Source organism: Loxodonta africana, chromosome 11 (genome assembly GCF_030014295.1).
Source record: "Loxodonta africana isolate mLoxAfr1 chromosome 11, mLoxAfr1.hap2, whole genome shotgun sequence".
Taxonomy (NCBI): Eukaryota; Metazoa; Chordata; class Mammalia; order Proboscidea; family Elephantidae; genus Loxodonta; species Loxodonta africana.
The window spans coordinates 48,975,402-48,990,110 of record NC_087352.1 but is presented as its reverse complement, the minus strand read 5'-3'; the positions used below and the strand labels follow the sequence as shown (position 1 = coordinate 48,990,110).

The 14,709-nt window shown below is 41.9% G+C and overlaps 1 protein-coding gene across 13 annotated transcripts in view; it reads left to right on the top strand.

The window, feature by feature from the left end:
- The window catches only part of NEDD4L (NEDD4 like E3 ubiquitin protein ligase), a 373,007-nt gene that overhangs the window by 322,786 nt on the left and 35,512 nt on the right, over window positions 1-14,709 (top strand). For 9 of the 13 annotated variants that reach the window (XM_010586713.3, XM_023543760.2, XM_010586711.3 and 6 more), the window contains 5 exons: window positions 125-256; window positions 980-1,099; window positions 2,186-2,383; window positions 8,540-8,617; window positions 10,052-10,106. In XM_010586713.3, coding sequence (XP_010585015.1) covers window positions 125-256; window positions 980-1,099; window positions 2,186-2,383; window positions 8,540-8,617; window positions 10,052-10,106 — 583 coding nt within the window. The remainder of the gene's footprint in view (window positions 1-124; window positions 257-979; window positions 1,100-2,185; window positions 2,384-8,539; window positions 8,618-10,051; window positions 10,107-14,709) is intronic. The other 4 variants (XM_010586712.3, XM_023543756.2, XM_023543757.2 and 1 more) reach the window with 3 other exon arrangements.

Sequence of the window (14,709 nt, the reverse complement as noted above, 5' to 3'; positions counted from 1 at the left end):
TTTAATGATTTCTGTACAAATATATGTTATCTAGAAAAAATAGTATCATGGGTATAAATGACTTAATTAAACTGATCAGAAGAAGATAGTGCTGTTAAATAATAATGATTTCTTACACAAACAGCCATCAGTGGCCTATGTACACACCACGCCGGGCCTCCCTTCAGGCTGGGAAGAAAGGAAAGATGCTAAGGGACGCACATACTATGTCAATCATAACAATCGAACCACAACGTGGACGCGCCCTATCATGCAGGTATGAAGATCGCTATCCAACCTAAAGCCACAGGCAGTAGCAGCTGAAATGTCCACGGTCTACCTCCGTGTTCCTGATGTTTCTGTATTGTTCTGAACAACCAATGTTTAAAAAACAAAAAAAACATTTCACAAGGAAAATGCATTACTTTAAGCATAGCATTTGCCTAAGGAAGAATGCAGTCCCCAAATCAGCCAATCCCTGGGTAACTAAAACCAAAATCAAACCCACTGCTGCTGAGTCGATTCCAACTCGTAGTGACCCTGTAAGACAGAGTGGAACTGCCCCATAGGGTTTCCAAGGCTGTAAATCTTTACGGAAGCTGACTGCCACATCTTTCTCCTGCGGAGCAGCTGGTGGGTTCAAACTAGCAGCTGCCGTACACTTTAACCTCTGCGGCGCCACTAGGGCTCCCTGGGTACATTTTAAAAATGTGACATGAAAGATATTTTCAAGGTGATAGCCTATTACAATGCAGAGCTTCTCCTTAGCCCCCTTTTTTCTGAGGCTAGTTTTAATGCTGGGCTGGTGATTCATTTTTATTTCCCTTGAATGTGTTTCCCTGTTGTTTCCCCCATTATTATGTTTAATTATTTCCTCCCTGCTTTAAATAGGCCAGGCCTCCTATTATTGCTGCTTGTGTTGTTGTTTGGGTTCGCGCTCCTGATCACACACACAGGGAGATCCTCATATGAAGCTAACTTGTTTTTGCCTCCAAAATAGCTTGCAGAAGATGGCGCGTCTGGATCGGCTACAAACAGTAACAACCATCTAATCGAGCCTCAGATCCGGCGGCCTCGTAGCCTCAGTTCGCCAACAGTAACTTTATCTGCCCCACTGGAGGTGAGAAGGCTCTCTCATCTAACCGGGGTCCCTTCTATCCTGTGCCTTCTCCTCATCCTCTCTTCTCTCCAATGTGGACTTCATTTTACAGCCACCCTGGTCTCTCTGATCAGTTGTTGTGTCCGTGGTGAGAGGTGGTCTGTGCGACTTCATGACATGCTTTTCTGTCCGCCGTTAACATGCCCCGGCTCTCCTCACCTGATTCTCATGCTCATCTGGCTGAGGCCATGGGGACTTGTGCTGGACGTGGGCCCTCTTTTTTCTGGACTTTGACCATTCTATTGTTTCACTCCTTACTGCCTGTGACCTCATTAGAATTGCATAATAACTCTTCCCAATACCAATGCTACATTGAGTTTTAAAACACAGCTGTTGCTTTGATCATTTTTTGTTCGTTTCTTTCGACTGGAGGGTGTTCCATTGTATGGGCGTACATGTCTTTGATGCAGATTTGCATCTCCAAATCATGGCTGGGCATCTGCTTCTGTGTGTGTCGTTTTAGTGCTAGTCCTTGGTGTCGTGGGTGTCAGAGAGCTAGAGAAGCCAAAGCATAAACTTTTGAAGTTCTAAAGTTGGCTGCGGATAAGAGACAGCTGTGGGTTTCTCCATGCTCTGGGTTTAAGATGCTGAGAAGTAGAAATTGATAATACCTCTTCCAAACTGTGCCACAAATGTCGTGTATAACAACTGTGCGATTCCAGGTGGCTGTCTCCATTGATCTAGGTTTTGCTTTTTGTGCTCTAAAAATTGCCGGTTTCTTCCTCATTAGACTGTGAGCTCGTTAAGAGCAGGAGTGAGTTTTCTTCCCCTTGGGATCTCTATGTTTGTAATGCTTAATAGGGAAGAGTATAGTTTGTGTATACTGAGTACGTGCCAAAAGATGGTGATTAAAAGTATTTAACATGATGTGTTGAACCAATCAAAAAAAAAAAGTTAGGTTGATTTAAAAGTCAACGAATGACAGGTTTTTTAGGAGCTCCCCCTTTGTCCTTCTCCAAAGAGGAGTGCTCCATGATACCCAGGAACATTGTGGCGCATCTGGAATCGCACATGTCAAGAGTTCTAATGCTCGTTATTATTCCTTAGGGTGCCAAGGATTCACCCATACGTCGAGCTGTGAAAGATACCCTTTCCAATCCACAGTCCCCCCAGCCGTCACCTTACAACTCCCCCAAACCACAACACAAAGTCACACAGAGCTTCTTGCCACCCGGCTGGGAAATGAGGATAGCTCCAAATGGCCGGCCCTTCTTCATTGACCACAACACAAAGACGACAACCTGGGTAAGGCTGCTGCTTTCACTTGGCGCCGTTTCCATCGGGAGCTCTGGCGTCACTGCCTTTGTTCTGTGTTCAGTGTTCACCATTCTAGTAGAGAGATTTCACTGGCCCTGAAGTGTGTCTCCACAGGGTCTTCTCAGCCTAACTCTGGATTCTGCACACGTGGGCTGTGGGAGTGGGTAATGTATGGGCACAGGCTGGTAGCAGTCTCTGGTATTGGTGCCCCTTGGACTACCTTTTCTTCATAGTTGCCATATTTGGGAATAAGTGGTACTCCATATTGCCAGGATTTTTTTTTTTTTATCTCCTTGAACTTTATTTTAATAATCATTTTCCACGATTTTACTTGTTAATTACAAAAATGTCAATGAGGGGTATGACAGACGCTGCAGTTCCCCCTGCAAGTATCTGTCACTTCCTTCTTACACTTCCTGTGAGTGGGCCTTGTGCGTTTGTTGTTGTTAAATATAGTTTGTTTTGTTTATAGTTCTGAAACTATATTTGCCAACCCAACCACATTTGCCAATACAACATTTTTCACATACACAATTCAGTGAGATCAGCGACATCAATCATGTTGTGCAACGCTCTCCAGTGTCCTTTGCCAAATTGTAATGTTACTACATCACCTGATGTTTGTAATTTTATTAGGAAGTACGGTCTTTTTTTTTAACAATTTTTTTCTTTGTCAGTTTCTTTTTGCATTTTCATTATTTCCTGCCTTGATTTGGTTCGTCCCTTGAGCTTATACTGCTCTTCTCAGGTTAGTTGTTGACACGTCTGCCCCATCTTCATTCCTCTTTCGTTGTCACTTGGGAGATGTACTGAACGACTTGTGCTTTCACTTTGGTTGTAAATTCGATCACTCTTTTCTTGTGAACGTTTTGTCAAAATTGATTTTTCATACCCCGCTGTTCTTTCTCACGAAGGCTGAGAGGTGGAAGTTGGTAACACCTCTTCCAAACTGTGCAGTGAATGTCGTGTGTAACAACGGTGCGGTTGCAGGTGGCTGTCTCCATCGATCTAGGGTTTGCTTTCATGAGAAAGAACCGCATGTGCGTTAACTGGGGCAAGCGAGACTGGTCAGAGGTGAATACGCGTATCCGTATGTCCCTCCGTCAGCTCTTCCTTTCTTTAACTGAATCACTTTGGGTTCTTTTTATGTAACCGATGATTCTTTTAAAAGTCACTGATATTTTTCAACCTCGTAATCTCTAGTCTTTTCATTAAACGAAAATTGTTTCTTTTGAGTTCTGAAGCTGCAGAAGGTTGATTTTTCTTCCTGTCCATTGTATCTCCATCTAATATTTGGCTACAGAGTTTAACTCAGTCCTCCTCTCATCTTTTTTACTTGCTTAGAACTGATGTTAATGGGAAAGCTAGTTGGATTTGGTGATGGTCATTGGCCCTAGCTCTTTCGTCTTTAGATCAACGGGAACACATGCCTAAATTCCCATGTTGATTATAATTAAAGCTGCTGATTAGAACAGCAGTGTTGTGTTAACGAAAGCTCTTAGGCCAAGGGTGCGGTGACCTGGACTGTCTCTGATACTTCGTCCATGGTCTGATGTTAACTCGGTCCCTTGAAAATTAGAATGAATGGCCTAGATGGCTTTCTGTCTAAAATCCTGTGGATCATGGTACCGTATGTCTCCATGAGAACATTCTTGGCATGAGGGGCAGGACCGTGCCTTCTGTAATGGGACATTTAACATCCTTGTCTTGCCATGAATGCCAGTAGCCATTGCCACCCAATCAGTTTTTGTGGTATCACATTTTTGATACCCAAAAACATCACTGCTCATTTCCAGATACCCTTAGTGAGACCCATTCTAAAATCTCTTCCTATTTTGGACTAAGAAAAATCGCTTACCAAGAGAATTTATATTTGGTGACATTCGTTTGGTAAATTGATAACTACTTCTAAGGCATATTATGAGTTGTAGGTTTGTTTGACTCACCTTTGAGTCTGAAGATACCATTACAGGTTTGTGGGCAAGATGAGGAGAAGAGATGACAGCAGCTCTTTGAAGAACATAGTAATAGAGATTGGCCTTTGAGTGTTTTTTTCTCAGTGACGTAGGACCGGGTTTGAGTGTTTTTTTCTCAGTGACATAGGACCAGAGCCTGCCTGCCAGTGTACCCATTTCTGTTTACTGCTGTAATTGTGGATCCTCAGCCAGAAATCGGAGCTCCAGAAATAGGGGGTAAATATTATACAACTAGATGGATGAGAGTATGGAGCCACCGTGGCTTGCCAACATAAGCTATGATTTTAGTAATGTGAACTAGCTTAGTAATCAAATCCCCTAACCTTTTCACAGCCTTTCATGCCACAACGGCAGTGTAATTGCAGCCGGGCCGGCTTTATCTTAAAGCGCACTGGCTTTGTTTATTGCTTGCAGCGTTGCTGAATGAAACCCAGTTTTAGTTTCCACCTCTCCCTTCTTACCCAGATACTTAGGATTGACTATTTACTAATTCAGATTTTTAACGTGTTAAAAAATGTTTTTGTTGTTGTTATTCCTGCTGCTGCTGTTACTGAAAATCCTTAAGGTAACAACTGGGAATTCCACAAGCAATTACCCTTCTTCACTGAACTGAGATGTGCTGACACAGCTGCCTTCTCTCCCCTAAACAAAGGCCTGTAGAAAACGCTCACGGAAGCTGACTCTGGATTGCCAGTTTATTTTGACAAAGGATGCGGTGGGGGGGCGGGGAGCGTTTGAAGAAATTGTAAAGATAATTTTCAGCTTAGCATCTGCTTTTTGTTGGTCTAGGGGTTCACGTTGTTTGCTTTTTGAAAGAGCGAGAGAACAGCACAGCTATTCTTAGATTTGAGCATCATAATAGAGAAAGGGAAAAAACTGGTGTGACAGGTTGGGGATAAGGAAAATCATACTCCTTCCTCATCAGCCTGGGTGCTGTTGGTTCTGCACAAACCAAGAGCATAAAAAGATTCAGGCTAAAGCTTTCCCTGTACACACTGATAAAGGAAAATACACTTTGAAGTATATTGATAAAACACGGCCTTTCATACACAAAAATAATGAAAGCAGTATGCCTGCAGCATGTTGGAATACAGTCTGGCAGCGTCAGGTAAGCCTGACTTTGTACCCACCTGGCCAGGCCTGCCATGGGTGCATGCCAGAGGCCACCAGATGACAGACAGGAAGCGTCCGGAGACCTTTAGCTTGTCCATTCCCCCTGCTAAGGGCGCAGCTGAAAGCCTACGTGTAATAATTTATTCACATCTTTCCCAGGACAAAGCATTGGCTTATTTTTATAGGAAGAAAGATTACATCTTAATGAATTGGTTCCACATTTGTGTTCTAGCCAAGTCCAAATTAATAAAACTCATTGTAGTCCAGACATGACTGTTGGTCTTTTCCAGGATGGAAAGAACAAAGAAAAAACAGTTGTTTTTTGAAGCAGTCAGTATTCAGTAGCTTATATGTTTTTAAATTATTTTGTTAGGGAATGCTTTTTTCTTCCCCCCCCAAGATGTTGATCTTTGCATTCTGTTTAAAAACACTTTTTCAGCTGGATTGAGGAAAGCAATGAATAGTGAAAGAGTGCTTTTACTATGCTGAGGAAAGGGGGGGAAATCAAGTGTGTTCTGCATATTTTAATCGTTGATATTCCTGTCATTTGAGACCTCATTAGTATTCTAGCTTATAATCAACCCTGCAGTTGTCCATAACTAATACGGGGCCGTGGCTGTCACTTCACCTGCTCCATCACCTGGGAGCGCCTGCCTCCTCAGGTTGCTGGGAGGGCTAAATGGGAGGATGGGGTCAGTAGTGACCTCAGGCCTGGCCCTCCAAGCTTAGCCAGTGGCGGCTACAGCAATTATTCTAATTATTTTTGGAAGAATAAGATAATATGACAGCTAAGGGCCTCTGGCTCTCCCATTCTGTACACTCTGGGTTTCTGTGCAAGACCATCTTAACAGATGTGTGAAATTGGGTTTATTTTATATTTCATGCCCATTCTTCTATCCCCTCTTCCCCCACAAAACTTGTCTTTAATTTCAGCTTCTTTTTTTTTTTTCCTTTAAATCACTAGATTTTTACCAAAAGGGATGATTAACTGTCATTCACAGTAGCCTGTGTGCGATTCCAAGGCATGGTCAACCTTGCATACAGCATCCAGAAGCACGTGCCTTCTGTCATATGATAGAATCCTAGGCTTTCTCTAATCCTGGGTATGGTCAGTGGCCATGTGGAAGCCCGAGGCTCCACTGGTGGTTGTAGTATTGCCTGGCCAGAGCTCAGAGTTAACATTAACCGAGTAACTTTCATGAAGTTCAGTGCTTTAAGTTTTTCCTTTGTCCATGCTTAACCTATCTCAAATGTTCATCAGATTATCAGTTTCATGGCCCTTCTCAATCTGCTTAGCATAGCCATGTATACCGTATGTGTTCCAATTGCAGTCTATGTGTCTACCTTCCTAATAACGGACCTGTTTTATGCCTTTGCTTTTCCTTTAAGAAATATGTTGGTAAGTTTCAAGGTCAATGCTTATCATAAATTGCTAGGGTGATTTACTTCTTCAATTAAATCTTTATTGTCACTAATAGAAAACAAAGGTGATTTTATTTTTTGTCACCATTTTGAATCTTGCCAGTTGGAAAAATCTATGACTTTGTTATGATCCAGTGATACTAATAGTTTATACTGTCAACTTGGGAAAATGTTGAAGCAGAAAGCCTTTTGGTAATTTGGCACCAGCAAAGGTTTTACTAAAACTAATTGAAGCTAATCAAATGTATTATATTACAATGTTTTTTTTAATTATTTTAAGATTATTTGGTAGACAATGTGTTATTCTGAGTTTTGTTGTTCACTTCCTAACCTTTTGAGTTTAAAAACACGGGTTTTCCAAGTTATATCGAATTTTAATTGGACTTGGGCAAGTGAGAAGTGGCTCCTGGATTCTGGTTCAGAGCCTTTGGACAAGTCCTTGTTTTTCTGTAACTGTTTCCTCATCCAGAGAAACAGAAACCCAGCGCCCAGCCTTCTAAGAGGGTTGCTGCAAGATCCTATGTCTGTGTAAATGATAAAGCATCCACAGTGTCAGAGTACATATTGCTCTTTTGTTGGTTCTCTGTGGTCTCTTATGAAATGCATTCCTTTAAGAAAAAATCTCCTCCTGAAGTTCACCCTTCAGCCAAAGGTTAGACAGGTCTGTAAAACCAACAGTAACACACGTGAGGAGAGTGCTTCTTAATTCAGTCATGCATACGAAACCAAAAGGGCAACACCTGCCCAAAAGCAAGGACAAGAAGGCAGGAAAGGACAAGAAAAACGGATGGATGGAAATGGGGAGCTGGGGTGTGGAAGGGGACAGTGTTGACACATTGTGGGGATTGCAACCAGTATCATAAAACAATTTGTCCATAAATTGTTGAATGAGAAACTAATTTGCTCTGTAAAGTTTCACCTAAAGCACAATTTAAAAAAAAAAAAATTTTTTTTTTTTTTTAAAAATCTTTCACAAACTCCTAAGTGTGACATAAATGAGAATCTAACCTGCAGAACTTGATCAAGAATGTTGATAAAGTTCTCTAACAGGGTATGTGACTTTATATGATAAAGCAGACTGGGAAAGCCGCATGTCTTAAAGTCAGCAGGTTCAGATTCTCTGCCTAGTGCAGGAGAACATGGAACAGAGCAGTGGAGACACACAGGGCCCATCGGTGACTGTTCCTGACATATTAGGTTAGCTGCCCTCACTACGAGCTCAGAACGTGTAGGGAGAGGTTCTACATCATTGTCCTGCCTCCCCGTGTGTGGAGTAGAGCCCCACCTTCCCTGGCCCCCTCTATCCAGGTTTCCATAGTAACATCACTGCCAGGACCCTCTTCCCCTTCACTGCCCATGATATTGGGAAATGATGAACTTTTTACTGATAGATTCTTACTCTCTGCATTTCCCCAAGGACAGAAGAAAGAGTAGAATCTTTGTTGAGGAGATGGTCAGCCAGGCTTCCTGTCCAGAGCAGAAAGATGGGTTCTCCCCTTCCCCATGTAGGTAGGCGTGCACCTCCGCGCACAGGGATCTTGTTGCCTGGGAACTCACAGCTCCAGAAGAGAAGGAGCCAGTCGCAGCCACAGATGGTCCCTCTTAACATCTGCCTTTTGCATTTTTGTTGCAGGAAGATCCACGCCTGAAGTTTCCAGTGCATATGCGGTCAAAGGCGTCTTTAAATCCCAACGACCTCGGCCCGCTTCCTGTGAGTACACTGGAGGCACACGGAACTTCCACCAAGTGTTGATGGAGTGGCTCTGTGGGCCTTCTCTTTCTCCAGGCTTCTTGGGTCCCATTGGTCTGTATTTCTTAAAAGAATTGGGCGTTTGGCTGAATTTTAATAATACACACCAGTTCATGCAACACCTAGTACTTGTGAAAGACGTTTCAGAATTGCTAGCTGCTTGCAAATGGTAGATCTTGTAACTAACTAGCATGTACAAGGGACTTTCTCTACAGTTGGCAATTCAAGTAGCAAGCATTTATTTTGAAGCACAACCACTGAGTTCTGTCCACATTGCTGATTTAGTCGTAGGAACAAAAAATATCTAAAACAGTGGAGAAAAAAGGTATAAGTCATCACAGAAGGTTTCTATAAGACATTTAGCCTGCAGATACTTTAAGAGTTTTTCCACCCTTGTTGATGACTGTTTATAAACCTAATTTTTTAATATGTATGTATTATCAGCTTGTTCTCTTTTGGGGCCTGAGTGGGAGTTAAGCTATTTACCCTAAATTGAATTTTGAATGAAATCTTCACCATGCATCCACCTCAGCCCATCCCCAGTTAAAAAATAAAGCCTTTTCTGGGCTCTTAGGCTATTTTTAAATAGAAGGATGCTGGGAATTTTTTGGCTGTTGCTTTGTAAGAATAGGTGACCTTACAGAATCTTTCTGTTGCCTAGTGTATGGATGGATATAAGTGGCAAAATTGGAGACTAGAAAGGTTAGAATTTGAGATTTATTCATGAAGTTCTACAAATAGCCTTGTCTAAATCTGTGTGTTTCCTGGGCTCAGATAGAGTCCAGTGATTTTAGAAAGTAAAGCCATGTTATCTGAATCTATTGGATTCCTGGGTTTAGATAGCAAATGGTGGTAGTTCAGATTATATAGTAGCCTTACCTTGAAAAAATTCTCCAAATCTATTTTGTTCCTGAGTTTGAAACGTAAGAGTTCAGAGCAGGAAATACCAGTATTAGACTGTCCAACAACTTGCATAAAGTAACTATGTACCAGCTCTGTGTTAACCCCCCTTTTCTCTCCCTTTAGTACTCAATAAAGATTTATTCACTTAAATGAGCTATTCAACCCCAAACTCAACTCTTCCATGGTGTGCTAAAGCTGCCCTTTGAAGCTTTTGAAATAGCAACCCGTTTCCCTGCTTGTCATGTAATGAATATCTCAAGTGCATCTGAAACTGTGGAACATCTGATAGAATGTTGTTAGACGTTGTCAAGAGTTCATTTGAAATGTTCCTATGAAGTTTATTCTGAATGTAAAAAATGTACCTAGGAGAGAAGAGTAGGAAAGTATCCTAGAGTTTTTAGATTTTTGCCTGTGATTTCAGAACTGCCAGCTGACATTTTATTCATCCTCTCTCTCTCCACCCCTCTCTCTCCCTTACCTGCATAATACTAGCCCGGTTGGGAAGAAAGAATTCACTTGGATGGCCGAACATTTTATATTGATCACAGTAAGTAGGCACTGTTATAGACACACAGGTACTGCAGGTCAGGGGGGTGGAGGGTGCTTCAGACGTTGCAGTGAGAGCATTGTCACTTTCCTCTTTGTCTAGGCAGCCAGGTGTTATGTGGCCAGAGCGATACCGGGGAATCAGTGCCCTCGTACGGTACTGTGCATTCACCCAGTTTGCTTCAATGAGCTCATCAAGCTTTCACCCAATCTTGTGACCTATTAACTTTATTTATTTATTTATTTTTAATTTAAAAGAAGTCTTGGTTGAAGATCCCTTGACTTTTGTGCTTTTAATGAATACACTGTGGTAATAGAAAATAAGATTAGAAGAGATGATTTAGACACAAATCGATGTGTGAACAGTGCTTGAAGCAACATATATATATTTTTCAATTTACTGCCTTAAAAGGTCTTGTGGCAAAATGCCCGTTTCTGACCTTATTTTCTATTCATAGCATGTTTCCTTGCACCCAACACACTAATATATACGTAGTTTTTTTCTTGACATCGTAGTAGTATTTTTGCTGTAGACATTTGCCCCAGCACCTATGGATAAGTGTGTGGTTTCTCATTTCAACTAAAAGTTAAACTAATAAAGATTTGCTTTTAGCTAGTGGTTTTTTTTTTTACCCCCTTCTACTTTTTTGAGGTAACACGTCCTTCAGGGGGTCATATTTGTTTCTCTCTTAAAATTTCTGAAGAAGCTTATTAACAAAAAGAGGAGGGCTTCAAGTAGACTTGAAGTTCAAACGATGCATGCAGTTTGGTAGCAGTTTGGTTTGTGTTTCAGTATGGTTCGTAAGCAGGACATCTGTGTCAGGTTTCCATAGCCTCACATTTTCTTACTAAACAAAAGCACGTTGGCAAGCTGACTGTCGAGAAGTCTGGCTGCGAGGCGCCTGCACACGGGTGGGCTTGTCTCCATCTCATAGCCCGGCTGCCTCTTCCAGATGTTATGGGGGCTGAAGGCATCACAGTCAGACCTTCACATCTGGCATAGGAGTATGAGGGGTTGTTAAGAATTGAATTAAGTGAAAGGCCCAGAAGTTTAGAATTAAAACAAAAATGGAAATCCTAGGTATATTTAGCAGGAGGGCTACCCTTTGGTTTAAATCAACCATTTTAAGCAACACAGGCTTAGTTTTTGTCTTTGATCAGTAAAAATATTGATTTACCTACTTTCCAGAATTTTACAATGAGCATGAAGTTGCTGTCATAGAACGTGCTTTAAAATGTATGTGCTTACCCCACTTTTTCCTTTAATGTACTAGTTATTTATAATTCTACTCTTAACAAAAGTTGTTAAAATGGGATACAGGCCATACTCCTTTGTACCATTGGAAAAAAAAAAAAAAAACGTTTCCCTTTCAGGTTTTTTTTGTCATTGTTTTGGCATTGGTTTTTTTTTTCATTTCCATTTCAATTTTTCAAGATAGGTATGAATATTGGTTATTTTTTAAAAAGTAATATTATTTTTTTAAAAGCAGGTCTTAAACAGTAACACAAGGTATACAGCCTTGGTCCGCCACACACAGGGAACATTGTTCTGGTTGGTGATCTGAAGTTTAGTCACCTTATTCTTAATCCACTGCAATGAGCAAAAAACAAGAAAAACACTATTGCACAGGGCAAGGCCGGTTGTACATTGGATATAATAAGCATCATGGACTATTTCCCTAGTGGCAAGTATAAGTCTAGTATATATAAATAGGTACTTGATGAAAGAGCCCTGGTGGAGCACTGGTTAAGCACCTGGCTGCTAACCAAAAGGTAGACGGTTCAAAGCCACCAGCCGCTCTTTGGGAGAAAGATGTGGCAGTCTGCTTCCATAAAGATTTACAGTCTCGGAAGCCCTATGGGGCAATTCTACTCTGTCTTATAGGGTCACTATGAATCAGAATCCACTCGGCAGCAATGGGTTTTAGGTGCTTGATAAATGGCACCTGCAGTTAAGTTCACAGAGGGTCACTGTGAAGGGTCTCAGGAAGTTAATGATCAGAAAGCAGAGAGAACCTGCCTGAGAAGCAGCTGCAGTGCCTGAAGCCCTAGGCTTGCCCAGCTACCAACTCCTGAGAGGCAGAGGGTAGTTACTTGCTGGATACCTGCTTATATGCTGCTCCTGATCAGCCCACCCACCACTTCAAATGCTCATCTCAGACATTCCCCATTGCTCTTGTCCAGAACAGTACTGGAAAAGCTGCTTTTAGCTCTGGGAATTAAATGATGTGGTATAGACCACAGACAGAGCCTGGTTGATCTGAGCTGTAAAAACCACTTGCCAGCAAGTCAGTTTTGACTGCTGTGTGTCAGAGTAGAACTGTGCTCCGTATGGCTGATTTTTCAGAAGTAGGTCACCAGGCCTTTCTTCCAAGGCACCTCAGGGTGGACTGGAGTTGCCAACTTTTCATTTAACAGCCAAGCATATTAATTGTCTGCATTACTCAGGGACTTATGATCTGAGCTATACCATTGTGATATGTGTGATCATTTACATGGAGATTAAATTTACCTTTGCATAACCATACAGAAAGGTTCACTTAACCAGGTATAGTATAAATGAGATGATCCAAAACTGCTTAAGAAAAATATGTTTGTGACAGTCTTGTATTAATGCATCATTTCCATTGGTTCTCCATAATTTGTCAAGGCTTTCTCAATGGAAAACAGTAAAATGGGTACAGATCAGTGAGGTGTAGTTTAATTTGTTTGCTTTTCTGCCAAAATCCAGTCTGTGAAATATGCAGAATACCAACCTTTTTTTTAAGGCATTGTCAAGCTGGCAAACATTATGGGTTTAATAATGGCCAAAATGGGTTTAATAATTACCTGATAGATAATGTTTAAGAATTTCCTAACATTCCTAATGGAACCTCTCTTTCTAAATCCTTCACCCACATCCATTTTTCAGTAAGATTCATTATCTCATTTTGCTATCTGGTGTCATTTTATATGGAGAGCAGTCATCTTGGAGTTCACCCAGAGTCATCCTCTATTACAGCGAAGCAGGGACATGTGTTTACGCAGAATAATGAAGACAACAGTGCAGTTGTCGGAGTTAATTAATCGTTGTTGTTAGCTGCTGTCAAGTCAGCTTCTGACTCGTGGTGCACCCACGTGTTACAGAATAAAACTGCCCCATAAGGTTGTCTTGGCTGTAATCTTTACAGAAGCAATTCACCAGGCTTACTTCCTGGGAGCTGCTGGGTGGGTTCGAACCACCAGTCTTTAGGTTAGCAGCTGATCGCAGACAGCTTGCACCACCCAGACTCTTAGGTTATTCTATTATTTTCTGCCTGCTCTGGAAGGGCTTGTGTTTTAGTAGGGAACACCAGTAGGCTTTGTAAGTGCTGTAACAGAGGAGGGAGGTGAACCAGTTGTTATGTAGAAGCAGAAGGGCAGAGACTGTGCCTCCTTGGGAAATGTTTGGGTGCCAGGGGTGGAAGGGAGGCTGCAGGAGCCTTACAGAGTAAGTTACTTTCCAGGTGGAGGTTAGCCAGTGAAGAGCGATTCTAGTTGGGGGAAGCTTGTGCAGGTGTATGAATGTGTGTAGATTATACCATGTTCAGAGAAGTGCAGTGTCGTCACACGACAAGGGTTAGTGTGCCTGGCCCAGTGGGGAAGGCAGCAGAGGATACTGGCGTGGCACACAGGTCAAATCTTAGTGTCTGCCAGGTCTGGGAACTCTGATGCCTTCTGAAAGCAGTAGGGAGCTACTGAGGGATTTTCCAGAAGGGAATGGCAATGGTCTCATTGTTCTTCAGAAAGATCTTTTTGGCGGAGCTGTAGAGGAGGTTTTGAACAGGGGTGAGTGAGACTATGGGCAGAGAAGCCTAGAGAATAGTTCAGGAAAAAGATGGGTGCTTGGAAAGAAGCCTCATCAGAGAGAGAGATGGGGATAGTTGGGAAGCCACCAGAGGTGAACGGTTAGGAAGGGTCAGGGATGCTGGCTGGGTTCCTGACTTGGACTGCGGGTGGATTATGATACGGTTCATGAGAATACAGGATTACACGAGCAGTTTCTGGTGTTGGACAGTTATAGGTTCCATTTTGGCAGAGTTGGATTTGAAGTGTCAATGGGAAATCCAGAAATTCTGATAGCATAGTCGTTAAGTGCTACAGCAGTTCAGATTCATCAGGTGCTCTTTGGAAACTCTATGGGGCAGTTCTCCTCTGACCTATAGGGTCGCTATGAGTTGGAATCACCTCGACGGCAACGGGTTTGATTTTTTGGTAAGCAAAATTCAGGTACAGATAGTCAAGGGTCAGATCTGGTTCAGGTCTGGTCTGAAGATTTGTGAGTCCGCATATGTCATTAGTAGTTGATTTATTTTCTGCTTTGATGATGTGATCCAGTCAGAATGGTTATAGGCCATGTTGGTACATGAAGGCACAGGTTTTGGTCAGCTGTATTCTGTTTCCTTTGTTAGGTTTTATTTTCTCTTGTTTTCCATCAAAATAGCAACTCTTTCTTTCCAAAATCTTCTGGTTTTGAGGTAAGGAGTCCAAAAATGCCTTTTGTCTTCCATCAAGTCTCTCTAAAACAGTTGAGACATTTCACATAGATTTTCTGCTGCTATGAAAACACCGTAAGGATTCTAGAA